This window comes from Pelodiscus sinensis, chromosome 12 (genome assembly GCF_049634645.1).
Source record: "Pelodiscus sinensis isolate JC-2024 chromosome 12, ASM4963464v1, whole genome shotgun sequence".
NCBI lineage: Eukaryota > Metazoa > Chordata > Testudines > Trionychidae > Pelodiscus > Pelodiscus sinensis.
In genome coordinates, this window is record NC_134722.1 from 44,511,746 (window position 1) to 44,537,512 (window position 25,767).

Consider the following 25,767-nt stretch of genomic DNA (forward strand, 5'->3'; position numbering starts at 1 on the left):
GAGGATGGAGCAAGGCTATTCTCAGTGGTGACAGGTGACAGAATGAGGAGCAATGGTCTCAAGTTGCAGTGGGGGAGGTCTAGGTTGGAGATTAGGAAAAACTATTTCCCTAGGAGAGCGGTGAAGCACTGGAATGAGTTACTGAGGGAGGTGGTGGAATCTCCATCCATAGAAGTGTTTAAGTCTCAGCTTGACAAAGCGCTGGCTGGGATGATTTATTTGGGATTGGTCCTGCTTTGATCAAGGGGTTGAGGTCTCTTCCAACCCTCTGAATCTATGTGCGAGAGGCTTTCGCTGTCGTGGACTGACAGAACGAAGTTTAAAAAATGGATGGGTTCGATTTCCAACAGTGCTCAGCACTGTACCTTATTCCTAACCTGCTCTGCATCCTTGGGAGCTACCAGGAATCACAGAATCATAGAGCTGGAAGAGACCTCAGGAGTCATCAAGTCCAGCCCCCTGCCCAAAGCAGGACCAATCCCAACTAAATCAACCCAGCTAGGGCTTTGTCAAGCGGTGACTTAAAATCCTCTATGGATGGAGATTCCACCACTTCCCTATGGAACCCTTCCCAATGCTTCACCACCCTCCAGGTGAAATAGTTTTTCCTAATACCCAACCTAGACCTCCCCCACTATAACTTGAGACCATTGCTCCTTCTTCTGCCATCAGTCACTAGTGAGAACAACCTCTCTCCGGCCTCTTTGGAACCTCCCTTCAGGAAGTTGAAGGCTGCTATCAAATCCCCCCCTCACCCTTCTCTTCTGCAAACTAAATAAGCCCAAATCCCTCAGCCTCTCCTCATAGGTCATGTGCTCCAGCCCCCTAATCATTTTGATTGCTCTCCACTGGAGCATCTCCAAAGCATCCACATCCTTTCTATAGTGGGGGGCCCAGAAATGGACCCAATTCTCCAGATGTAGCCTCACCATAGCCGAATGAAGAGGAATAATCACTTCTCTAGATCTGCTGGCAATGCTCCTCCTAATGCAACCTAATATTCCATTTGCCTTCTTGGCTACAAGGGCACATTGTAGACTCATATCCAGCTTCTCAGCCACTATAATCCCCAGGTCCTTTCCTGCTAAACTGCTACTTAGCCATTCAGTCTCCAGCCTGCAACAATGCTTGGGATTCTTCCGGCCCAAGTGCAGGACTCTCCACTTTTCCTTGTTGAACCTCATTAAAGGATTTGGTCACTCTGGACCCTAAGCTAGGAGGAGACGTAGATACATTGGAGGGCAGGATCGCGATTGACTGGTTGTTGACCACGGCTCTAATCTATATAGGTCACTCTGGACCCTATCCCTGCCCTCCAATGTATCTACGTCTCCCTCTAGCTTAGTGTCATCCGCAAACTTGCTGCGGGTGCAATCCATCCCCTCATCCAGGTCATTAATAAAGATATTGAACAAAACCAGCCCCAGAACCGATCCTTGGGGCACTCCGCTAGAAACCGACTGCCAACCTGACATCAAGCCATTAATCACTATCTGTTAGGCCCGATAGTCTAGCCAGCTTTCTATCCATCTTGCAGGCCACTTATCTAATCTATACTTCCTTAACTTGCTGGCAAGAATATTGTGGGAGACCGTATCAAAAGCTTTGCTAAAGTCAAGGTATATCACATCCACCAACTTTCCAATATCCAGAGAGCCAGTTATCTCATCATAGAAGCTAATCAGATAGGTCAGGCATGCCTTGCTCTTGGTGAATCCATGTTGACTATTCCTGATCAGTTTCCCCTCTTCCAAGTGCTTCAAAATGGATTACTTGTGGATCTCCTCCATGATTTTTCCGGGGACTGAGGTAAGGCTGACTGGTCTGTAGTTCCCTGAATTGTCCTTCTTCCCTTTTTTAAGGATGGGCACTACATTTGCCTTTTTCCAATCATCCGGGATCTCTCCCGATCTCCATGAGTTTTCAAAGATAATGGCCAAAGGTTCTGCAATGACATTTGCTAACTCCCTCAGTAGCCTTGGATTTATTAAATCCGGACCCATGGATTTGTGTATGTCCAACTTTTCTAAATAGTGCTTTCTCCTCCAAGGGCTGCCCACCTCCTTCCCATACTGGGAGCTGACCTAGTCTGTGAAGACAGAGGCAAAGAAAGCACTGAGTATTTCAGCTTTTCCCATATCATCTGTTACTAGGTTACCTCCCTCACCCAGTAAGGGCCCCACACTCTCTCTGAGCACCTTCTTATTGCTAACATGCCTGTAGAAACCTTTCTTGTTACCCTTAGGAGCCAAATACTTCTGCAAAGCAGGCCACCCACCATTTTCATAGCTCCTGTTTTTATACCAGTATAGAAGTTCTGAAAGGCTTTCAATGATTTACACACCATGATTCAGCAAGGGGCTTCATTACTTTTTGCCACAGAGTTATACATTTTAAGGCCAGACCCAATGATTAGACCCTCTAGTCTACATTATTTCAAAAAAACTTGTAGTATGGACTCTCTGCTTATAAATTCAACCTAAAGGGAGTTTTTTCAAAATAACATCCTAGTGTAGACCAAGGACTACATATGGAGAATCTACCACTGGGGCGGCCCGTGAGCCTAGGCGAACTAGGCAGTTGTCTAGAGCACCGCTGGCCCGGGCGCCTGATGATGACGTCATGGGGCACCAAGGCACCCTGTGATGATGTCATGACCATTGACGGCCATACAAGCGGGGGCGCCAATTGAGCCGCCTGCCTGGGGTGCCAGCTGCTACACCCAGCCTCGGACTGCTCCTGTCCACCACCTCCCTGGGCAGTTTGTTCCAAGGGTTCGGTACACCCACTGTTACAGCCATGAGCCTTTTTTCTAGTCTGAGTTTGTTTGTCTTTAGCTTCCAGCATTGCTCCTTATTATGCCTTTCTCCACTAGATTAGGGTCCTGTAGGTCTCATCCTTTCCTCCCAGGAAGTTACTCAGACTGTGATCTAGACCCCTGCATAATTTAGCAGTCTTAATGACTTTGCAGCCTTAATAGTGTTCTGCTAGTGAAGGTTTTCTATGTGTTTTTTATGTATATAAAATACCCAATCAAAACAAAATGAGCCTAGCAGCACAGAAATGTACTGCTTCTCAGGCTGTTTCTCTCATTTCCATACGTTTCATTATCATTTGCAATGTTGTTCACCTTTGCTTAGATTTGTGGTGATGAATTTTCTTGTCGTATAATCTCAATACCACTTTCAATTGCTGGATTTGAGTCACTAAACTGAGAAAGCCCCCAACGTATGGGCTATACTGGGCTAGCTCTGACTTGGCTGCCCAGGGAATAGGGACTTCCCTAGCACAGATTAGCCCCTTCCCCTGGGCAGCTGTGTCAGTGCTACCTAGATCTTAGTGCTGACTCCTAGCTGGGGGTGGAAGCCAAGTCCCAGATGCTCTCTCCAGGTGAAAAAAATGGCAGCTCTTGCCTTGCCTCACATGCTGGCAACAGAGCTTCCTAGGTGACTGTAAAGGGTGGGGAAGAGGAATAGACTGCATCCTGAAAAGAGCATCTTACAGTACTGCTCTGTAAGACAGCAGGGGTCCCTGAGAAATAAGTGTGCCTCTGGGTGGTGCGTCTAAGGCATTATGCTCACTGTGTAGCAGTGCAAGTGCATCACTGCCTCTTACTCTGGGCTGAGCTTGAAGGCACAATCTAGCCCTAGAACAGCTGTCAAAGGCATGTTTCCAGGGCCTAACGTATATTACATAATGGTACCTGTTGGATGGCATTACCTATTTCACCTAGAGTTTGAACTAACAGATAAACAAGGGAGAAGCAGATAAATAAAATGGATGAGTAATCCAGCAGCTTCAGTGCCATCAAAGTCCATGTGATCCCACATGGCATTGATCCCACAGGGATCAATTGATGGAATTGGAACCGCTGGATTACTCATGGTCCTAAACCACAACGTTTGGATAGAGAAGAGAACATCTCCGATTTGGATTTCCCTGTGTTACCTTTTAAGTACTCACCCTGGGGATGATGACAGTAGACAAGAAGCTGGATATGAGTCAACAGTGAGCCCTTGTTGCCATTGTATTAGGAGGAGCATTGCCTGTAGATCTGTGGTCACCAACCCATCAATCATGATCGACTGGTCAATCCTGGGGCTCAACCAGTTGATCGCGAGGTTTTTGGGGGCCCCCCTCGCTGCCCCCCAAGCCCAAAATGAACACTGAGCTGATACTACCTCCAGGAACAACGGAGGTAGCATGGGCTTCCTGCAGGGTGGGGTGGAGTGGAGTTCTGCAGCTGCATGCCAGGTCCCTGAAGTGCATGGGCTGCTCTTCCCCTTCCTCCCCAAAACAGCTGGTGAGGTACCTAAAATGCTGGTCTGCATGTGAGGGAAGGAGGGGGGAGGGAGTGGGAGTCCGGGACTGCACCAGCTCCAGTGCTGTGGGGAGCAGAGGAGCAAGGTGTGTGCTGCCCGAGCAGTTGGAGCTGGTGCGGTCTGGTACTCCCCCTCCCCAGGGCCGGCCAGAGCCATTCGTGCGCCCTGGGCCCCGGGCACACAGCACCCCCTGCTCCCGGGCACCCAGCACATGCGTGGCCCCACCCCTGGGTGCATGGTGCAGGCGTGGTGCTGCCCCCACCCTGCCTGGCAGCCCCGCAACAGTGCCCCCTACAATGGGGCGCCCCGGGCGGTAGCCTGGTCAGCCCGTAGCTTGGGCCGGCTCTGCCCCTCCTTACTCCCCCCCCATGCAGGAAGGCCAGCAGGGGAATAAAGATCCCAGCATGTCAGCTCCAACTGCACAGGCAGCGTGTGCTGCCATAGGGAGCGGAGGAGCAAGGCGTGCGCTGCCCGAGCAGTTGGTGCTGGCATGGTTTGGGACTCCTCCTCCCCCCGCACATACACCCCACCCAGGAAGGCAGCAGGTGCTCGACGGACCAGCATTTCAAGTACCAAGTACTTCCTGGGTCTTGGCGCACAGCTGCAAAATCCCCAGGTACAAGTCCCTGTCCCCTCCCCCAACAAGTACCCTGTCCCCTGCCCCAGCACCCACCGGCACCCACCGGCACCCTGTCCCCTGCCTCAGCACCCATTGATACCCTGCCCCAGCATCCATTGGCATCCTGCCCCAGCACCCTCCGGCACCCTGTCCCCTACCCCAGCACCCATTGGCACCCTGCCCCAGCACCCTGTTCCCTATGCCAGCACCCTATCCCCTGCCCCAGCACCCACCGGTACCCTGTCCCCTGCCTCCACCAGCACAGTTGGGGCTACATTAGTGAAGCTTCAGGGGTTTGTAGGGGTTATATTTTTTATCTTACTTGTGTGGCCCCGACTGACTTTTCTGTGGGTCAGTGACCCCTGAATCAAAACAGGTTCCCCACCCCTCTCATAAAGAAAGAAAATACTGAAACCTTTTGTGTATGGCATAATATTTTATTTAAAAATGAAGCCTGTCCAACAAGCCCCCAATTGGGGCCAAGCGCACATCTGGCCACAGTATCATAACACGCCTGCACCATCACCAACCCCAAACCTGAGTCTATCATACACTGGAACCCCCTGTCCTGAGCCTCTCACATCCCCAAACTCCTGCACCCCCACATCCTCAGTCTTCGGCCACAATAATCTTGCATTATTGACATACTGCAAATCTGTGTCCTGAGCTCATCATACTCCCAACCTCCCTGCCCTGAGCCCCTCACACACCCCAACCCAAACTCCTGCACTCTCATATCCATAAGTCTGTGACTTGCTCAGCACCCTAACCCTTCACCTGAGCCCAACACTCCCCAGCCTGGAGCCCCCTCCCTGAGCCAGCAGCCCCTTCTCCACATCTTCCTGCATCCAAATTCCCTCCCAGAGCCACACCTCACCCTTTCCCACACCCAAATCCCTCATTCCCACCCCAGAGTCCTCACCTCCTGTCTCAACCAAGTGAGGGTATGGCTAGGCTGCAGGAGTTTTTCTGGCAAACATGCTCTTTTGGCAGCCCCTGTATTCCTCATTCCATGAGGAATAAGGGGGCTTCCAAAATAAGGAGTTTTTCTGACATTTGGCCCAGTCTAGATGGGCCAAATGTAGGAAAAATCCCTTCCAACAGAAGGATAATAAAAAGCAGCGGGGTAGCCATACCCTGAGAGTGTATAAGGGCCGGGCACAGCAAGTGATGGAGAGAAGGGGAACAGAGAAGGTGGGGGCTCAAGGAAAGGGTGGGTTGATCTTGGCTTGTACTGAAATTTAAAAAGTGATCTTGGGTGAAAAAAGATTGGAGACCACTGCTGTAGATGAAGGGAAGTGATTATTCTCTTTATTTGGCACTTTAAAAGGTTTCCCACCCCTGACTTAAAGCCACAGCAGAACATCATGTGTCATCATTCTTTGTCTTGGTCTGATCTCACAAATGCGCCTGCACTTCCATAGGATTCTACAGGGACATAAGGACCAATTATTAAGTCCAATTATTATTAATAAAAGAACCTGAATTCACCTAAGCACTGAACTATAAGCACCTCAAGACCAAGCAGATGCTTCAGTGTTTTGCTGGACAGAAATACAGACCTTATCTTAAAGTTAAGCATTAGTGCTTTCCTGAATCAAAGCTTAAATTTACAAACAGGTCAGAACATTCAAACACTGCATTGTATGCGAAGCAGTTGCATGTAGGGGAGTCATCACAGAATAAGGCCAATGCTTACAATATCCTAATGGGCAAGGTTATTAAAGAATGCATAGGTGTATGCCAAGGTGACTGAGTAATCAAAGAAAATATTAAAGAATTTTGCAATTAGCTTGTACGTTTTACTTTCCATCCATTTCCCCTTGGTTCTGTGATTAAAAAAAATCAGATTATACAGCATTTTTGTCATTAAACTACAAAGGCAAAAAAGACTTTGGGCATTAATAGTCTGCTGCTTTAGAAAATCAGTATAATAATCAGGAATACAAATCTAAGCATGTTTAAATTTTATGGTGATGAAATGTCTAAACAAAAGGTGAATCTCTAAATATTTTATGCTATTTTTTGTATGCTAATCTCCTGGAGATCATCTCAAGCAAATAACACCCTTTCTCAAGACACTAGTTTAAAGTGTCCTCATATTTCCTGTAGTGTATCTTTAAGTTAGCAAATAATAAAAAAAAGATTGGAGGTGACAGCTTCACTCCTTCATTCTAGACCAGTGTTTCTTAAACTTTTTTTTAAATAAAATACCCTTTTTTAAAAAAAATTATAAGTACCCCTAGTACCTACAGTTTTCAGACACACAATTATTTTCTTCCATTGCAACACATCTGTTTAAACAACTTAATCGTAGCCGGGCGGGCAATGACATTTTTTAATGCAAAAAGTACAAAAATAATAAAGCGCTGTAAAACTTAAAACAAAAACTCAGTTTTCTCCAAATTTCAGTCGTGTTAACGTACCCCCCAGATGTCTCTCGAGTACCCCTAAGGGTCCTCATACCACTGGCTGAGAAACACTATTCTAGACCCTGCATGTTGGGTAAAAGGTTCAGAGAGTCAGAAAGAGATTCTGAAAGCCCTGGTTCCCACAGGGCAAGGACTCCCCAAGTACAGGTATGAGGCTGCCTATTGAAGACCATTTTCTATATCCTGCTGCAGGGTGCATGACAGGTGCTAGGATGGAAGTGGGAGCTGTGTTTGGGGTGCGTTGTGGAGATTCTGGACTGGGTTCTTCCCACAGAAGCTGTTGACACTTAAACAACCCCTCAGCAAAATACCAACAAAAGTGGAATTTTGTGTGTGTGTAAACATGTCACCATTTATGACTGTCTGTTCTAGGATAACAGAATCTGGCTGGTCCTTTATAGTTCTCTCTTAAACCTCCCCAGGAACCCCCTAAACCAGTGGGAAAGAGGAAAGAAGGGACCACTAAAGGTAAATGAACCCTTAACAGTTTGAAAATATCATTAATTCTGATTAAGCCCTTCCGAATATTGATCCTTACTAGATGCTCACGAGAGTTTATTTGAACCTTGTTAGTCTATTTAGATTTAATTACCCAACTTTAGATTTACAGTAAAAGTAACTTTTTGAAACAGCCCAGAGAGAGAAAATGAGAAGTTTGGATCTGATTGGAGCAGGAGCAGACTTCTCTTCAGTATCAGCAATAATGGTACATCCCACCCCCATTCCCTTTTGCCCTACAGATGTCAGTCCAGGACCACTACTTTCTGATTATGAATATAACTGATGAAGAGCAGGTGTAACTCCATGTATTTTGTAACTGTGAGTCAGCTATTGAAATAAGTTGTGTGCCCTGAAGAAGCCACCTATGTGAAGTGACCCCCAAACATTTACCAGACACTAGGGCTAGTTTTGAAAGTTCGCAGCTGAGTCAGTGGCAAACAGACTATAATGCCATGAAACTCCAGAGGGGTCTGAGCCACAAGTAAAACAGCCTGTAACTGGGTGGGCACTCACTGCCATGGCACCTCCTGCTGGTCGCTCCAGGAATTAGCTTTTCAGCTCTGCAGCACCCCCTTTTGGCTGGTGTCTTGCCCACTGTTACCTGTTTTTTCTGAACCACTGTGAGTTAGGAACCACGCCCCTCCTAGACTGTGGCATCATCCCTTCTGGGTATTACCCTACCACAGTTCCCCCACACGCTGGAGCTCCCCCTCTGGGAGCCCCCAATCTCCTATGCCCATCTTGCCTCAGTGATCCACTGCCAGTCTTCATCTAGCCCCTGCCACAGGGACAAACTGTAGTCTGAAATGGCCACTCATCATTGGCAAAGGACCTGCTGCCTTTGCCTACCCTGGCTGCCGCTCTGCAGCTTTAGAACTCTTGCTTCAGAGCTGGCCAGCCCTACTCTAAGTCAGGAAGCCTCTCGCTTCCCTAGTAGCCAGGTCCCTCCTGCTCCCCAGCTAGAGCAACAGTGAGTCTGCTTTTCTCCTCTCCAGGAGCCTTTATTTATACCTGGGCCCTAATTGGCTAATTCCTGCCACAGCTGCTGGCTCCACCCCTCTAGCCCTCTCCTAGGGCTGGGCTTTAATCCTTAAAGGGCCAGTGTGGGGCAGATGCCCTGTCACACAGCCCCAGTACAGATCTCTTTGTGCCACCTTTTGAATATTCACCCCTCAGCACTCATATATGTTCAAGAAATATCTGGTATATCACTGTGCTCATCTTGGAACATTAGAAATGTCTAAGTGCACTGCTACTGGCTGGTGTCTCTGCTTATTCCTAGCGGAACAACAAGATCTATGCCTAGTATTAAAAATCCCATCATAGCTAAACCAGTGCACTCCCGTGAAAAGATACATAGTGCTGTGGCTGTGCCTTCTCATGTCAGTGGTAAAATGTCTTATGCCATTCTTTATCTAAACAAGATCATGTCTGACTTTCATCTGAAGAAGTGGGTTGTGCCCACGAAAGCTCATGACACCATCTACATATTTTGTTAGTCTTTAAAGTGCTACTAGCCTATTGGTTGCTCTTAAGTTTTTCCTGTTACAGACTAATTCGGCTACCCCTCTGAAGTTTTTGATGTTCAAGTTATAGAAATTCTGTGTGGGAGAGAATAGCACAGTTGAGCATGTCTTAAGAGACTTTCAAACCCAACATCTACACTGGTCTAACATGCCCATGAAATGTTGCCCTTTTATTCCAAAATCGTGAAATTCAGATTTTGACTGTTAGCAATTAGAGTGTTTCTTGGAACAGATCCTCTGATTGGGGCCCTCTGTTTCTATTGTGGCTTCTGCTTTCTTTGACAAAGGGAGTGTACTTCCTTTTTTTTTTTTTTTAAAGGATGAGGCAACTTTCGTTATGAGTCTGAATTGAGAATCTTGTATCTTTGCATCCACCCCCACACTACATCAATGTAAATTACGCTTGTTTGTACTCATTTTATACACCCACGGAATGCTAGCATTGGAAGTTATACTACTGCATTATTCACGCCCACTTGCATCAATTTCCTGACCAATATATACCTGACATGTAACTTACATCATCTTCTATATCTCTTCTGAATTAATTGTTAAACACGGTATTCATCATGCACTATTCAAAAGCAATTGAACTTTATTATATGGCATACCTTGTTTGCAGCTGATGCGATTTCAAATAAAATGAGGAAGTGGATAGAACAGGGACTGGGAACCAGGATTTCTAGATTATAGTTCCAGTGATTCAACTATCTTGCTGTATGACACCTGTAAATTTGTATCACAATATTTACTGGAGCAGATTAACAAACAAAGTAGTTTTTATGAAGAAGTTTCCACAATTTTGGTCCAGAAACTATTTCAATGGGAATTTGTCAAATATTCACTGTATTTGCCTAGCTCCCAGGAGTAATTAGAGAGTTAGTTGTTTGTAAAGTGCTTTGGAATCCTGACCAGCTGGCACTGCATAAGTAGGATTTGTTTAAGGCAGTGGTTCTCAAAGTGCTGTCCGTGGACCACTAGTGCTCTGCAGCCACCTCCCAAATGGTCCACGGCAGGAGCTCAGCCCTCCTTCCTCCCCCATGCAGCAGGGAGCCCGGGATGCCACTGAAGACTCACAGCTGGCTTGCAGCTACGAGCTCCAGCACCAGCTCTGGCAGAGAGGTGAAATAAGAAACCTCACCCCCTTCCATCTGACACAGGCCACAGAGCTAAACGGGAGGGGCACTGCACCGCCCCCCTCCATGGAAAAGTTCCACCCGCTGCTGGGTGTCCTCCTTGCCTAGGCCCTGCTGTGCTTATGGTCACCATGGTAAGAGTGATGCATCCCTCGCTGCGCAGAGCCCGGCCAGGTGGGGCGGGCTCTCGTGGGGCGCAAGCAGCCAGCACCTTTCCCCTTCCCCAGCAGCAGGTTAGGCTCTGCTGCGTTTGGCAGCATTGGGAGGATGCAGAGCTTGGGCTGACGAGCCTGCAGGATGCAGGTGGGAGCTTGGGGCCCTTCGGGGCTTTGCACCCACAGGGACTTGGTCTGGGATGAGGGGATGAGCCACCCCAGCACCCACCCCCCAAAGGTGCACTGGACCCCTACAGGACTCTGCCCCCACCAGGGCTGGATACCCCAGGGTTACCTACTTACCCCCTCAGCCTCACTGTGCTGCATCCAGCCTCCCTGCCCCCCTCCCGAGCCACCCTGACCCCAGCCCTACTCCCAGGGGCACCCTGTCCCCCCATCTCCTTGAAGCCACTCTGCCCCCCAGCTTTATCCCCAGGCACTCACTGCCCCCATCTCCCTGCCCCTGGCCAGACAACCTATCCCAAGCCCCTCCAATGCCCTCCCTCCTGACCAGACACCTGCCCTCTTTAACTTGTTTTTATTTTAACTTCTAAACCTACCCCATTTCCACTAGCATTCACTATGTTAGGCATCCCGCCACCTCCATCTTCTTGACGAAAACTGAAACAAAGAAGTCATTAAGCATCTCTGCCACTTCCAAGTTTCCTGTTACTGTTTCTCCCGCCTCCCTGAGCCATGGGCCTATCCTGTCCTTGTTCTTCCTCCTAATATACTTGTAGAACATCTTCTTGTTACTCTTTACGCCTCTAGCTGGATTTAGCTCTTTTTGTGCCCTTGCCTTTCTAATCTTGCCAATGCGTACCCGTGTTGTTTGCTTATATTCATCTTTGTAATTTGACCTAGTTTCCACTTTTGATTGACTCTTTTTGATTTTTAGATCATGTAAGATCTCCTGGTTGATCCAATGTGGTCTCCTGCCAGACTTTTTAATCTTTCCTACTCAGTGGAATAGTTTGCTTTTGGGCCCTTAATAATGTCCCTTTAAAAACCTGCCAACTCTCTTCAGTTGTTTTTGCTCCTAGTCTTGCTTCCCATGAGACCTTACCTACCAGCTCTCTGAGTTTACTAAAGAAACTTCCAGAAATACATCATCGCTATTTTGCTGTTCTCCCTTCTACCATTTTTTAGAATCATGAACTCTACGATTTCATGGTCACTCTTTCCCAAGCTGCCTTCCGCTGTCAAATTCTCAACCAGTTCTTCCCTATTTGTTAAAATCAAATCAAGAACAGCTTCCCCCCAGTAGCTCTCAACCTTCTGAAATAAAAATTTGTCTCCAATGCAATCCAAGAACTTGGATAGTCTGTGCCCTGCTGTGTTTGTTTCCCAACATGTGTCTGGATAGTTGAAATCCCCCCATCACCACCAAATCCTGTGCTTTGGATGATTTTGATTGTTGTTTAAAATAGCCTCATCCACTTCATCTGCCTGGGTAGATAGTCTGTAGTAGACCCCTAGCATGCCATCACCCTTTTTTTAAATCCCTATTAACATCTCTCCCTCCTGCTCAGACGTGCTACTCCCAGCCTGCTTCTGTATCTTACCTCCCACCCAGACCTTGCAACCTCTCCCCCTTCTGCACCTCACCTCCTTCCCAGATCCTGTACCCTATTCCTATCTCACTCACTGGCAGCCCTGTCCTGCACACCAAACCCCTAATTTTTGTCCCCACCCCAGAGTCTAAGGGGGTCCATAAAATCCACTAACTCTAGAACCCCAGAAAATAAATCTGGCCTATGGGAAGCCCTCTGTCCCTTCCCCTCGTCCTGTGGAGCTGGAGCACCAGCGGAGAGAGATGTCTCAGTTGGGCCACATCAGTGAGGGCTGGGGTTTTTTGGAGGAGTTTTTTTGCTTCTCACTTGTGGTTCCCAACTGATTTTTCTGTGGGTCAGTGGCTCCCAACACAAAAAAGGTTCCCCATCCCTGCCATAAAGAAAACATTGAAACCTTTTGTGTTCGACAAATTAATATTTTACTTTATTTAAAATGAAGTTTGATAAACTAAATGAGAAAGTTAAAACACTTAATTTCTTAATAATTGAAACTATTCTCCCTAGCTGTAGCACTAGTAAAATGGCTTGTGCATAATTATGTAATTAACAGTGAGTTTCCATTAGTAGCTGGTGGCCCACAGAAAGGTTTACACTGAGGCAGGTGGTCGTTGGGCCAAAAAGTTTGAAAACCACTGGTTTAAGGTTTACATCACACAGCGAGAATCATACCAAATGTAAGCTCATTTTAAGCAGGGGGCATCTTTTTTTGTTCCGTGATTGTATAGCACCTAGCACAATGGACTGGGGTTTCTATGTGCCATTGGAATATACACCATCAATCAATAATAATAATAAAGGTGCTAGCTCTCTTCACTGGCTTCCCTGTGGAATACAGAGTCCAGTTCAAAGTCTCTGTCCACCATGGGATTCACCCCAGGTACCTGAGAAGACCTTCTTTTCCTCTGCAGCCATGACTTCCCACAATAGCTATAGTCCACTGGAACAATGAAACCATCAGTCAGTAAGGGCAAGCTCAGGACTATGAGGAGAAAATGTCCACAGTAGCTTGGGCCTCACTCCTACAAGAGATAAGCAAGACAACTAACTTTGTCGCGTACAAAACTCTTCTTTACCCTTTGGGGAGGCAAGCAGATGCTTTCAGTGCTGGGCATCATGAATAGGGAGATAAAACAATGGGCTTAACCCACCTTCCCTTTTGCCCAAAGAGCCATGGAATTTTTAATTCCACAAGTGATCAGGAATTTGGGTTTTTATACTTGTTCTGATTAGGTTTCCTTCAGGAGCGCTGTTCCTCCAAACAGTGTGCCAGGGTATTGGCTCAGGACCAAGCCAAAGGTTCATACTGTATCATCCAACCCAATGTGTGCAGGACACCTGAGTTCTCCCATCCAAGTTAGTGAGTGACTACCATGAAATACTCACGTCCCACAGACCAAGAGATGGTGATGTTTAGTTACAAGGGACAGATTTGAATTTCAAGCTGTTTACAGGCACTCACATTTAAAATTCAAGCTTATATTAAAAGTAACCCAAGGGACAGGGCAAGTGACACCACTGTTTTAAATATCAATTCACTTGAACAAATGGTGTAACGGACTAGGTAAAGAAATTGCTCTGCTGACAACAGATGTCCTATAGAGGTGTCCAACATTCTGGTTAAGAATAGCAGCAAAAAAGAAAGATCATGCAAAGAGTGAGTTTGCTTGCATATGAACTGCAGGTACAATTTGTGTATTTGTGCCTGTGACTAGCTTCACTGTTGGTGCAAAAATTGAATCTGTAATGGTGCGTGAGTTTCAGCTGCAAATGTATTTTGCAGACACAAACCATGCCCACATGGCTTTAGTCTGGCCATAAGTATACCTGCCCACCATGCCACATCCTCATTTAGAAGGCTCTCCCATTCAGGGAATTCACTTATACAGAGCTAAATTGTGCCTGTAGATAGAGCCATAAGCAAGGAGTGCCCCAGGAGTCATTGTTTCTCAGCAAGTCCACCTCTAGTCCCACTCTTTCCCATTTTCCTATTTGCTCCAGGGAGTGGTACTTCCTGCTGGCCTGTATCAATAGCTAAATTAGGATATTTCCCAATGCCAGCTCAGCTGTGCCAGATCCCTCAAATGAGTCCTATTTTCCAACTCTCCCTGCCAGGCCTTGGTAGGGGGAGTACATGGGTACACAAAGTTCACTAATTTGTGTGCACCTGAATTTGGGTAGCCTGCGTTGGTCTGCACAGGGTGTTATCACCCTTATCTGCCTTTAGTGGCATGTAGAATTGGCCTCAGTAGACACACCTTTACATTGAGGCTAAATCAGAATTAGCTTCAGTAGACACACCTTCACACTGTAGGTCACAGGGGAGATTTGTTCTGTTTAAAGGAAGTTCTTCATATTTTAAAGCTACAGCAAGAATTAATTCATGTGAATAGAAATCACTTTAAAACAAAACAAAAATGGCATCTGTAGTAGTGGTTATGCATTTCCATTAGTACCCCGTTCTAATCAGTTATTCAACAGTATACCCTTGGTTAGAGTCAAAGTTCATAACTGATACCCCTACTACAAAAGGCTAATATGACATGGAGTAAATTTAGGCCAAGTCTAGACCCAGAAGGTTGACTTAAAGTATAAATAATGTAGCTGGAGTCGGCATACATTAAGCTGAGCTTGGCGACAAATCCACAGTGGGAGGTTGACAGGCGCATTTGCTCCTGTAGAATTCCCTTAGTCCTTGTGAATCCAGGAATACCAGCAGCAACCAGAGGTGCCCTCAGTGTTCAATTTAGTGGGTCTTAACTAGACCCACTAAATCAAATGCCAGAAGATCGATCTCCAGCCTTAGTTTCTGACAATGTAAAATAATGCATATTTGTGTTCAAACCCTATTAGTAGAATAAATGCAATTGAGGTAGTAAGTTGTCAATACTTTATCTATGTCTACCAAGGAACCAGACATTTGATACTTTTCTGATATCACTTCACAAACAAAACCATTTTTATTGATTTCACCAGTGATCAATAACGTTCCCTTGTAACATTACAGTAATAATCAAAAAAAGAAAGGACAAAACGTTTAGGATCAAGAATAATATTGTAACCAGTTTCTTTTATGGCCACACAGTAGGAAATGCAGACTATTTATAGGGGAAAACTAGTTAGTAATAAATAATTAATACACAAATAATATTAATAATGGAAATAAACAGAATGGTTCTATTTCTAAACAGAGTGTTTATCAAGCCAGGAAAAACTCACAAGTTTAACTCCCAGAAAGTATCAGGAGCCTTATTGAACATCAGGAACAACAAGAAAAGAAAGTCACTGTTCAAAATAACTAAAACTGGGTTTTTCCCTCCCAAAAGCTCATACTACTAAACATATATATATATGATATTATATATATTTGTTAGTCTCTAAGGTGCCACTCATTTTTAAAGTTACAGACTAACACAGCTACCCCTCTGAGGCTAGGTCTAGACTATGGGGCTTTATCGGAAAAAATTACGCAATTTTTTTTCCAATCGCTTTTGTGGAAGAGGCTTTTCAGTCTAGTCGGGGCCAAATGGCGGAAAAGCTACCTCTTTCGGTGGAGCCATTATGCCTCGTGAAATGAGGTATACAGGGCTCCCCGAAACAGCATGTTTGCTCTTCTGCAAAAAAAAAAAAAAGGAAGAGCAAACACGTTTCTTGGATGTGGCTGGGTTTTTGCAGGATACCTCTGGTATCTCGCAAAAACCCCGTAGTCTAGATGTAGCCTGAGACTTTAAAACTTTGTGAGTAAAGTCTGCCACAGAGCTATTATTTACTGTTAAGACTGTTGGGATCAAGATTCCACAGGGCTGAATGTTGTACAAACACATGGTCTCTGCCCCAAAGAAATTAGAAAGATGAAACGTCGGATACAAAATGGTAACTCTTAAAATAAGCATTAATAAAACTGCAATGTCTTTAATTTAATAATGAGACTATGTGTTCCCAGCTATCTAAATCATGTCATTTTATATCATTAAAAAAAAAGATACTAAATTTCCTCACTTTGACAGTGAAATCCCTATATATCTGCAGCCCGTTAAGCATACTTTCCATTTACTTTTATCCTCCCTCGGTTCATGTAACAAAATATTCTGCAGTTTTTTGCTTTATTTCAAATGCAGCTCCAAGAAGGTGAATGCCATAATGGGAAAATTAGCAAAAAATTAAAAAAAGACACTTTGTTTGCATACACAAACATTTATAGTGACCTAGACAAAATCAAGGACTAGGCCAAAAGAAATCTGATGAAGTTCAAAAAGTACAAGTGCCAGCAGCGACTGGTCAGTGGATCCCCACCCTTCCCAGATAAAGGTTGGGACAACTCCCTTCTACCCAGACCCCACTTCTCCCTGCCTCTGCTCCTTCCCATCCCTCCTTACCCTTGCCCCAAGCCAGCTCCACCCTCTCCCTGCTACTAGGCTCCCATGGCCGTCACTCTGGGGCGTGCAGGAGGGCATGACTGGAAAAGCAAAGCAGCACGACTTACTCCACTTTCCATCTGCTGTCGATGAGTGCGGGGTAGGGGTGGTGCATCCCTGCTGTAGATGCCAGCTCCCCCTACCCCTTGCTAGTCACCCTGCTGTCCAGTCCTTCTCGTCCATGTGCATGACCCCATCACTCATCACCCCTGACAAGTACAGGATCCCGCGCGTAAGATGGAAGAATACCAAGCACTGCTACAGGCTGGGGACCAATTGGCTAAGCAGCAGTTCAGCAGAAAAAGATCTGGGGATTGCAGAGGGATAGAAGCTGGATATGACTCAACAGTGCCATGAAGGCTAAACGGCATATTGGGGTGCATTAGGAGAAGCTTTGCCTCATTGAGGTTTACCTGTTAATTTGAACTAAGGGGTTTATCCCGGAATCGCGCTTCTCTGCCACATGCAGATGTGGGCAGTTACTTCGGGCTACTTAGCTTCCAAAATGGCAACCGGCCGGGAATATGCTAATCAAGCACGGGATATTTAAATCCTGCACTTCATTAGCAATTTCAGTCACCCTCATTAGCCTCCCTAGTTCGAACTAGGGGGCTAATGTAGACATACCCATAGTTAAAGTTGCACCTCCCAACCGAAATCTGAAATGGTGCCCCTGAATTGAAGTGGAAGAAATTTCTGTTTGGTGGGCTGGCTTCCTTTTATGCAAAGAAAAGTGGCCTCTATCTTTTCCAGATTGGAGCAATAGTAAATTTTGAATAAAGATTCTAATGATATATCAACTTGCAGGGCATAAATACTTTCTGGTATATATCTATAATGGATCACGGGAGCATCATGCCCAAGCAATTTAGTTTCAGGTGGCATAATGACCAATACTACTATGTTAACACTCTGATGTCATAGAGCAAATGAAGTCTCAAGTCTTGGAAAACGTGAGTTCAATGAGATAGCCTTGTCTTTGCAGGCGGTGAGAGTTCTGTCTTAACAGTCTAACTCCACCTTAACCAGTGACAATGGGACTCAGACATGAAGTCAAGATGAACTTAACAAAGGCTCTTTATGAAAACCCAATGATGTCAACAAAATCCCCAATACAACAACTTGATTCACCTCCTCCCTCTGCCTCCATCATGAAGGGCTGATTCTTTTCATTTTCTAACACAAATGTGATGGCACCAAAAAATGTGTTACACAAAATAAGAAAAGATTGCACATTAGCAGAGACCAATTTAGTGTTAGGGAATGACAGGCTCTGCTTAGCAGGACAATAACAATATTGGTAGGCAACCCTTTGCTTTCACTGGCTCCTACCAACACTGCAGAGATCCTGTATGGAATGATATTTCTTCAGTTAATGTAAGTGAAAAGAAGCTGCAAAAAATACAGGCATGTTAAAGGGCAAATCACAGAAAATGCTCTAGTAATAATAATACTAAACAATAATTTCAGGAGTTATAACGAATGAGCCAAATCCCTCTTCCTTAAAACTCAGCTGCCACACAGTTCCTGATTTGGCTTTTTAGTTATTTAACATATTGTGGCAAAGTCTGGGCTAAGCCCCGTGGGTCCTGTGCTTCCTGGCGGGTTTTTGTGCGCCTCAGAGGCTCGCGGTGTCCCTAATACTAACACAAAGGCGAGGGTACCCCGCTACCAGAGACCTTTTCATCATTGGCCAGTCCAGTGTCCTTTTTCCATTCCATTCCCTACTGGCCTTTCTAGCCAGGGGGAAGATTGGGGGGCACCCGGTCCCACCCAATAGCTCCAGTTTCTGGTCCAGGGCCCTATGGGAGGGGGCAGACTCGTGTGGGCCATATAGCTTGGCCCTTGCCCCCTGAGCAGCAGTCCCTCCCTGGGCCACTTTCCCAACCCTTCCTGCAGTACCTACTCCCTGGAGCAAGCCTGGACGTCAGCTGTCTTGGGTCTGTTCCCTTGGGCTGGGCTGGGCTGGGCTCCTCTCCTCTCCTCTCCTTCCCTTCACTTCTCCTCTAGTCCATCCCTTTTCTCCTTCCCCTGTGCCTGGGGGAGTGTTTTTATAGAGCACACCTCCACCCTAAGTGGCTGCAGGTGTTCCAATTAGTCTGCCCTTCAGGCTGATGCTAGACAGGCTTCAGGTGTGGCTGGCAGGGCCACAGTCTTTAGCAGCTTACTCAGGGAACATAAAACCACATACCCAGCTCCCCGTGTATCTGCCTTCCATATGGCCTCAGCAGCCCCCTGCTCTCAGGCTGCCACAATATTTAGATTTTTAAAATTCATAATCACACACCACTTAGCTGATACATATACTGTAAAATAGTAACTCAACAGTAACGTGTACGCATTGACTGAAGGACATGCCCATCGACACTAGACCACCACAATTCCCTATCCCCCAGCAAAGCCTAGCAAAACAAAGATCCTTTGCGATATGCCCAGCCAGCCAGCCAGCCAGTCCATGTTCCAACAGGCCATCAGATCCAAGCTCTGGTCAGTCATAATCAGCAGCCTCTTGTTCCATTTTTTCTTTATTGCATTTAAAGAGAAACCATTGATTTCCTTTCGCAAAGTATCCAAAGCAGCAGTTGTAAAATGCAAGTGACTCTCCCGGAAACTAAGAGAGAGAATGGGAGGTGGTGGGGGGGTGGGTTTCATATCTTTTATAGATCACCTTCTGTTCGTGAGAGAGATGAGCTTAAACAGCTCTTTTTCAGGTCAGAATTGCTCTGTGTAAGCTCAAAACTTTGTTTCTCGCACCAACAGAACTTGGTCCAATAAAAGATATGATCTCACCCACCGTGTCTCTATTATCCTGGGGCCACCATAGCTACAACAATACTGCCTATCTTGTGGGGCATGGTTAGTTATTGATTTTGCCAAGAACAATGACCCTGGAGATACACCAAAAAGCACTTAATTGAACATGCTAATTGCACTGGTGGTTTGTTTTTGAGATGCCTACAAATAACAATACTTTGCTGGTAGGGCTAAAGCCCACTGAAAGCAATGGAAGCCCTTTTGCTAATTTCCCTGAACTCAGGTCAACTAACAGGAACTAAAAGTAATCATATGAGAGCAAAGGCAGACACCAAGCTAACTGCCCTTTGGATGCTAGATCAGTTATTGATGGTGCTTCTCCATCAATGCAAAGTGATTGTAGTAAAACATTACCATTCTTAGCACACCTACTCAGTATTTGCTTTGCACTAGTTGTAAATGACTACTCAGGTGCAGTGCAATGGAGAATTAGGTTCATTGTGTTTTCCAAGACTTACGTATTAAATGAAATGGACAGTATAAAAAAGGGAAAAAATAAACACTTGCAGGGAGAAAGCTACTGAATGGGTCATAGACTGCACATGCTGCAGATGCAAATCAAACAACTTACCTTGGAGTCATTTAAAGATTTTTATCCATGTGATCATCTGGATGCCTCAGGGAGGCCTTTTATGTGCTTCGGCATGCCAGTGCTTCTTTATGTTAGATTTGGATGCTAGATAATACGCGCTCCTGCCGTGAGTGCAGGGGACTGGACTAGAAGATCTCTAGCGACCAATTCCAGTCCTATGATTCTGTGCTCTCTGCTCTCTCTGCAACCGTCAGCAGCCTTAAGCAGGATATCAGTGCTAGTTTGAATTTTCATCGTCTTCTGTTTAATTGAATTTTCATATGTATCTCCTTAACAGTTTTTCCTCCAAGACCTATTTGCCCCCCTCCTCCTCCTCCTCCTCTACTCATCCATGCAAATGTTTTCAACAAGCACCAGCTGCAGAAATTAGGAGTTCTTGGGCATCTTCTACTTTTAGAAAACCACCAACCAGTCAAATAACACTAATGATTGTTCTGTGAGGCTTGAAGCCTGCTTCTTGAAAAGACCAGTTTCTTTTTTAACAGAATAACTCTCTCTGAATCTGACTCCTGTGACAAGATTCAGAGGACTCTATTCAGACACACTTCCTGAAGAGATGCAAGTTATGCACTGGCTATTGGGTATAAGTCCAGGGAGTCTAAATATGATGTAACTTACAGGCTGATGAGATGGGAAAATGTATAGTTATGTAACCTAACAGACTCCTTATTGGCATGTTAGCACAGCCATGTTGAGGCCCAGGAAGAATGACACTGGCACAAGCTCATTTTAACAATAGAGCCCCATCTATTTATAACTGTAAGAAGCTACAGAGGCAGCTTTCCTCCTGCTCCTACCATTGCTGACACAAGTGTTTTGCTTTGGCCCCAGAACAGTAAGAATATTCTTCAGCTTCCTCTCAGGGTACGTCTACACTGTAAGGCTATGTCTTTTGAACGCGTCAACTATTGTGAAATATAGCGGACCCATTATTTCGGCATCCCTGTAAACCTCGTTCCATGAGGGATAAAGGATGTCTTGAAATAGTGTGCAAATTGCATATCTTATTTCGAGCTGAGAGTGCAGTGTAAATGCACCCTCAGGATATGTCTAGACTACATGCCTCTGTTGGCAGAGGCATGTAAAATAGGCTAACTGACATAGTCAATGAAGCATGGATTTAAATATCCCCAGCTTATCAAAATAAAAATGGCCGCCGCACTGGGACGGATCAGCTGATTGTTGGCACAGCACGGCAGTCAAGACGTGAATCGGTCGACAGGGGAAGTGTGACGGACCCGGCAGGGTCCGCACTAGGGGCGGGGGAGGCCCCCCCGCTCCGACAGGAAGCGGCGGCCAAGGACGGCCAGAAGCCGCTCGGCGCGGCGCCGCCGGCCCCGCAGCGGCTAAAGGCGGGGGCGGGCGCGCGCCGGAGGGGACGGGGGAAGCACCGGGGGCCCGGGAGACGTCCGGCGCGGGCGCCCCGGTTCGCGCCCCGGGCAGGAGCCGCAGGCACGCTCCGGCCGGAGCCGCGCGGGGATCCGCCGGAGGGGGCGGGGCTGACGGCTCCGACGTCACCCGGCTGCGCCCATAACAAGGGCACCGGGACGCCCAAGAAGGGGGAAGCGAGCGGGCAGCCACCCTGGCTTCCCGGCACCCCAAGCACCCGGCCTTCCGGGCGACCAAGGGAGACGACCCCGGCAGTTGGAGGCTCGCTTTGGGACGAACCCGGCGGCTACGACGGGGTAAGTGACCCGACTCTGCCCCGGCCCAGTGGGCCGGAGCATCGGGGGTGGAAGGAGTCCGAGGCGGGGCCGTTTTGGCGCCCGTGGGCAGGCGAGTTTCGGGCGGCTGCCCCGCCTGCCGTGAGGGGAGCGCCTTAAAGCACCCATCTCACTTAGGGCCTCGGGCTGGGACCCGGTGGTGAGGGCGGGCCCGGGTCCCCCACTCCCCCCCACACCCCGACCTCGGCGCAAGCCCAAAAAGGCAGCGACGGTCGAACGCAACACCCCTCCCCTTCCCCGCGGAGAGGGGCAACAAAGCAAGGGGACAAAGAGTAGAGGGACGGCTCAAGAGCCCCGGTCGGGCCCCCGGCCGGGGGCCGCCCGGGACGTTACAGGTCCGGGTCCGCTGAACCCCCTCGGCCCTACTTGGGGCGAGGGGTGATCGCACCCGGGGCCAGACTTGCCCGCGAACCCCCGGGGGCGGGACAACTGGGCATTTGGAAGGCGGTGGGTTCGCGGAGCCCCACCCCAGCCCGCCGGCTCAGTCCGGGGGGATTCGGGGGTGCGAGGCTCGCACCCTTAAAACCCGCCACACTGGTGGAGAATGTGGGTGTCGAGGTAGTTCCCTCCCCATAGACGAACGTGAACAGGCCAACCGGCCGACAGAGCCCGCGTGGGGCGAAGAAGGAACGGGCGACCCGATGGAGCCTCGACCGTTCCTCGAATGGTTCAGTGAGAACCAGCAGCAGCAACGCCAGGCCCAGCAAGAACAACAGGCCCAACTAGTTCAACAGCTGACCACGCAGTTCCAGGAACATCAGAGGCTGCTGATCCAAGAATTAGCAGCCCAACAGGAGCGGTGGCGGCAGACAGTGGAGAGGCGATGGGGAACTCCGGCCGGAGCCCCGGGGACATCGGGCGAAGGACCCAACTTGCCCCTGCGCCTGACGAAGTTGGGACCTCAGGACGACCCAGAAGCATTCTTAACGACTTTTGAAAGGGTGGCGACGGCCGCCCGGTGGCCGCCGGACCAATGGGCGACGCTGTTGGCCCCCTACTTAAGCGGGCCCGCCCAACTCGCCTACCGCAGCCTGGCCGTAGCGGACGCCTTGAACTATCCGAAGGTCCGCGAGGCGATTCTAGATCAGGTGGGGCACTCTCCCGAGACTTGCAGGCAGAAGTTTCGGCAGGAGGTGTTTAGAGGTGGCGACCGGCCTCGGGCGGTAGCCCAGCGACTAAAAGAATGGGCCAACCGGTGGCTAGAGCCCGAGCACAAGACGGGCCGCCAGGTCTCAGAAATGGTGGTGATGGAGCAATTCATCCACATTTTACCGAGGGACGGACAAAGGTGGGTCCGCCGGAACCAGCCCGCAACGCTCAATGAGGCCGTCACGCTGATGGAAGCCCATCTCCTCGCGGAGAGGGAAGAGGGCGGCGCCGGACGGGCCAACCCGCCCACCCCGAAGGTAGGGGGGTCCCGGCCCCAGGGGAAGCCTCCAGGGGGAGAACCCTCATCAGGGGGGCGCAGGGGACGCGATACCCCCCCCCCGGTTGGCCCCGGTCTGGCCCCGGCCCCCACCCGAGAGAACAGACGCGGAGCGGCGACCCGAAGGGGGGCCACGGGAGGTCCGTCCAGGAGGAAGAGGGCCCTGCTTCCAGTGCGGGCAGGAGGGGCATTTTAAGCGGGAATGTCCCCTAATGGACTGCACCCTAAGCCAGGGGACGGCGGCCGAGCCCCGAGGGGACGGGGGAACCAGAGGGGGTCCCTTGGTCCATCGAGTGTGGCTCGAGGGCCGCCCCGTTCAGGCATTGGTGGATTCGGGCTCCACCGTCACACTCGTGAGGGCTGACCTCGTCCCCCCTGGACACCCAGAAGGCGAGCCCGTGTGGATGAGGTGCGTCCACGGGGACGTGAAGGCGTACCCCACGGTCCAACTCCGCCTGACCGGGGGGGGACAGGACCGGGTTTGGCCGATAGGGAAGGCCAAAACCTTGCCGTACCCCGTCCTCATCGGCCGCGACTGGCCCGGGTTCGAGCTGTTCCTAAAAGGACAGGACCCTCCGGCGGAGGAAGGAGGCCGAGAGGGGGCGGCTGGCGACTTGACGCCGGCAGCAGCAGAGAAGGAGAGAGCGATCTGCCTGGAGCTCGAGACAGCGCCGGACTTCCTGACCGAGCAACGGATGGACCCCACCCTCCAACATGCCTGGGACCAAGCGGGCACCCCTGACGAGCAAAGGCAGGGCGAAGAGAGGGCACCGCAGGGACCACAGTTCCAGGTATGGGGTGACCGCCTATACCGGGTCACGAGGGAGGCCGCAGGGGGGGTACGGAAACAACTCGTGGTCCCCACCCGCTTCCGTCGGGAAGTCCTGGAATTGGGGCACGCCGTCCCATGGGCAGGGCATCTCGGCCGGGAGAAAACCTTAGACCGGGTCCTGCAGCGGTTTTTCTGGCCCGGCATTTTCAGGGCTGTGCGAGACTTTTGTGACTCCTGCCCGGAATGCCAGAGGACGGCCCCAGCCAGAGTACCAAAAGCCCCCCTTGTCCCCATGCCAATAGTGGCGGTACCGTTTGAACGGATTGCCATGGACCTGGTAGGGCCACTGAAACCCTCGGGGCGGGGGCACCGTTACATTATGGTAGTTGTCGATTACGCCACCCGGTACCCCGAGGCGATCCCGTTAAGGAACACAAAAGCCCCGACGTTAGCGCGGGAATTGCTCCGGATCTTCTCTAGGGTAGGGCTACCCCAGGCCATCCTTACGGACCAGGGCCCGAATGTAACCTCCAGGGTCATTAAGGAGTTGTGCAAGATGTTAAAAATCCACCGGCTGCGGACCTCAGTCTACCACCCCCAAACCGATGGATTAGTTGAGCGGTTCAACAAAACGCTCAAGGAAATGCTACGCCGATTCGTGCTGGAAGACCCCCGGGGGTGGGATTTGATGTTACCTAGCCTGATGTTTGCAGTGCGGGAGGTCCCGCAAGCCTCCACGGGTTTCTCCCCCTTTGAGCTGCTGTACGGCCGCCGGTGCCGCGGGATTCTGGACCTCCTGAAGGAAGGATGGGAGAACCAAGCTTCTACCGGACGAGGGACAGTGCAGTACATTACGCAGCTCCGGGAGAAGCTGAGCCGGCTGGGGGAGTACGCCCGACGGAACCTGGAAGACGCCCAACATCGCCAAGCCAGGTACTACGACGCTAACGCGCGACGTCGGGAGTTCCAACCGGGGGACCGGGTTATGCTACTCTTACCCACAAAAGAGTCGAAGCTCCTGGCGCAATGGCAAGGCCCCTTTGAGGTTATCAAGAAAGTGGGGGAGGTCGATTACGAGATCAGACTGTCGGGCCGACGCCAGGGGACCCAACTCTTTCACGTTAATCTATTGAAGAAATGGGTACCCCGGGACACCCTGCTGATCGCACCCCCGTCCGAGGAGGAGGACCTAGGACCATGGGGAGGAACCGAGATGGGGCCCGTAGAGGCTAGCCTGAACCCCGAACTGACTCCTGCCCAGCAGGGGCAACTGCGGAGCCTCCTCCACCAGTACCAGGAGACGCTCACGTCGCGCCCGGGCCGAACCATGATGGGGGTCCATCAGATCGTCACAGAGGTAGGCCGAACCGTGCGGGAACCTCTGCGCCCTCTCCCCCGAAAGGCGTGGGACACCGTAAGGCGGGAAATTCAGTTGATGCGGCAATGGGGGGTTATAGAGGAATCGGTGAGCGAGTGGCGCAGTCCCATCGTATTAGTCCCCAAGGCGGACGGCTCCACACGCTTCTGCATAGACTTCCGGAAGGTCAACGCTATATCCCGGTTCGACGCGTACCCCATGCCAAGGGTGGACGAACTGTTAGAACGGCTGGGGCAAGCGGTCTACATATCGACACTGGACTTGTCTAAGGGATATTGGCAAATTCCGTTAGACCCCCAGGCCCAAGAGAAGACCGCCTTTTCGACTCCGTTCGGCTTGTTCCAGTTCCGGACGATGCCGTTCGGACTCCACGGGGCAGCGGCG

At 49.2% G+C, this 25,767-nt stretch overlaps 2 protein-coding genes across 3 annotated transcripts in view; one reads left to right on the top strand and one right to left on the bottom strand.

Annotated features, from left to right (window-relative positions):
- GNAO1 (G protein subunit alpha o1) overlaps positions 1-25,767 on the bottom strand; it is a 352,130-nt gene that overhangs the window by 304,030 nt on the left and 22,333 nt on the right. The gene's annotated exons all lie outside the window — the stretch shown is intronic.
- On the top strand, positions 21,624-24,319 carry LOC142831099 (uncharacterized). The gene is made up of 2 exons (XM_075940403.1): positions 21,624-21,768; positions 22,384-24,319. The coding sequence occupies exon 2, from the start codon at positions 22,449-22,451 to the stop codon at positions 23,427-23,429; it is 981 nt and encodes a 326-aa protein (XP_075796518.1). The 5' UTR covers positions 21,624-21,768; positions 22,384-22,448; the 3' UTR covers positions 23,430-24,319.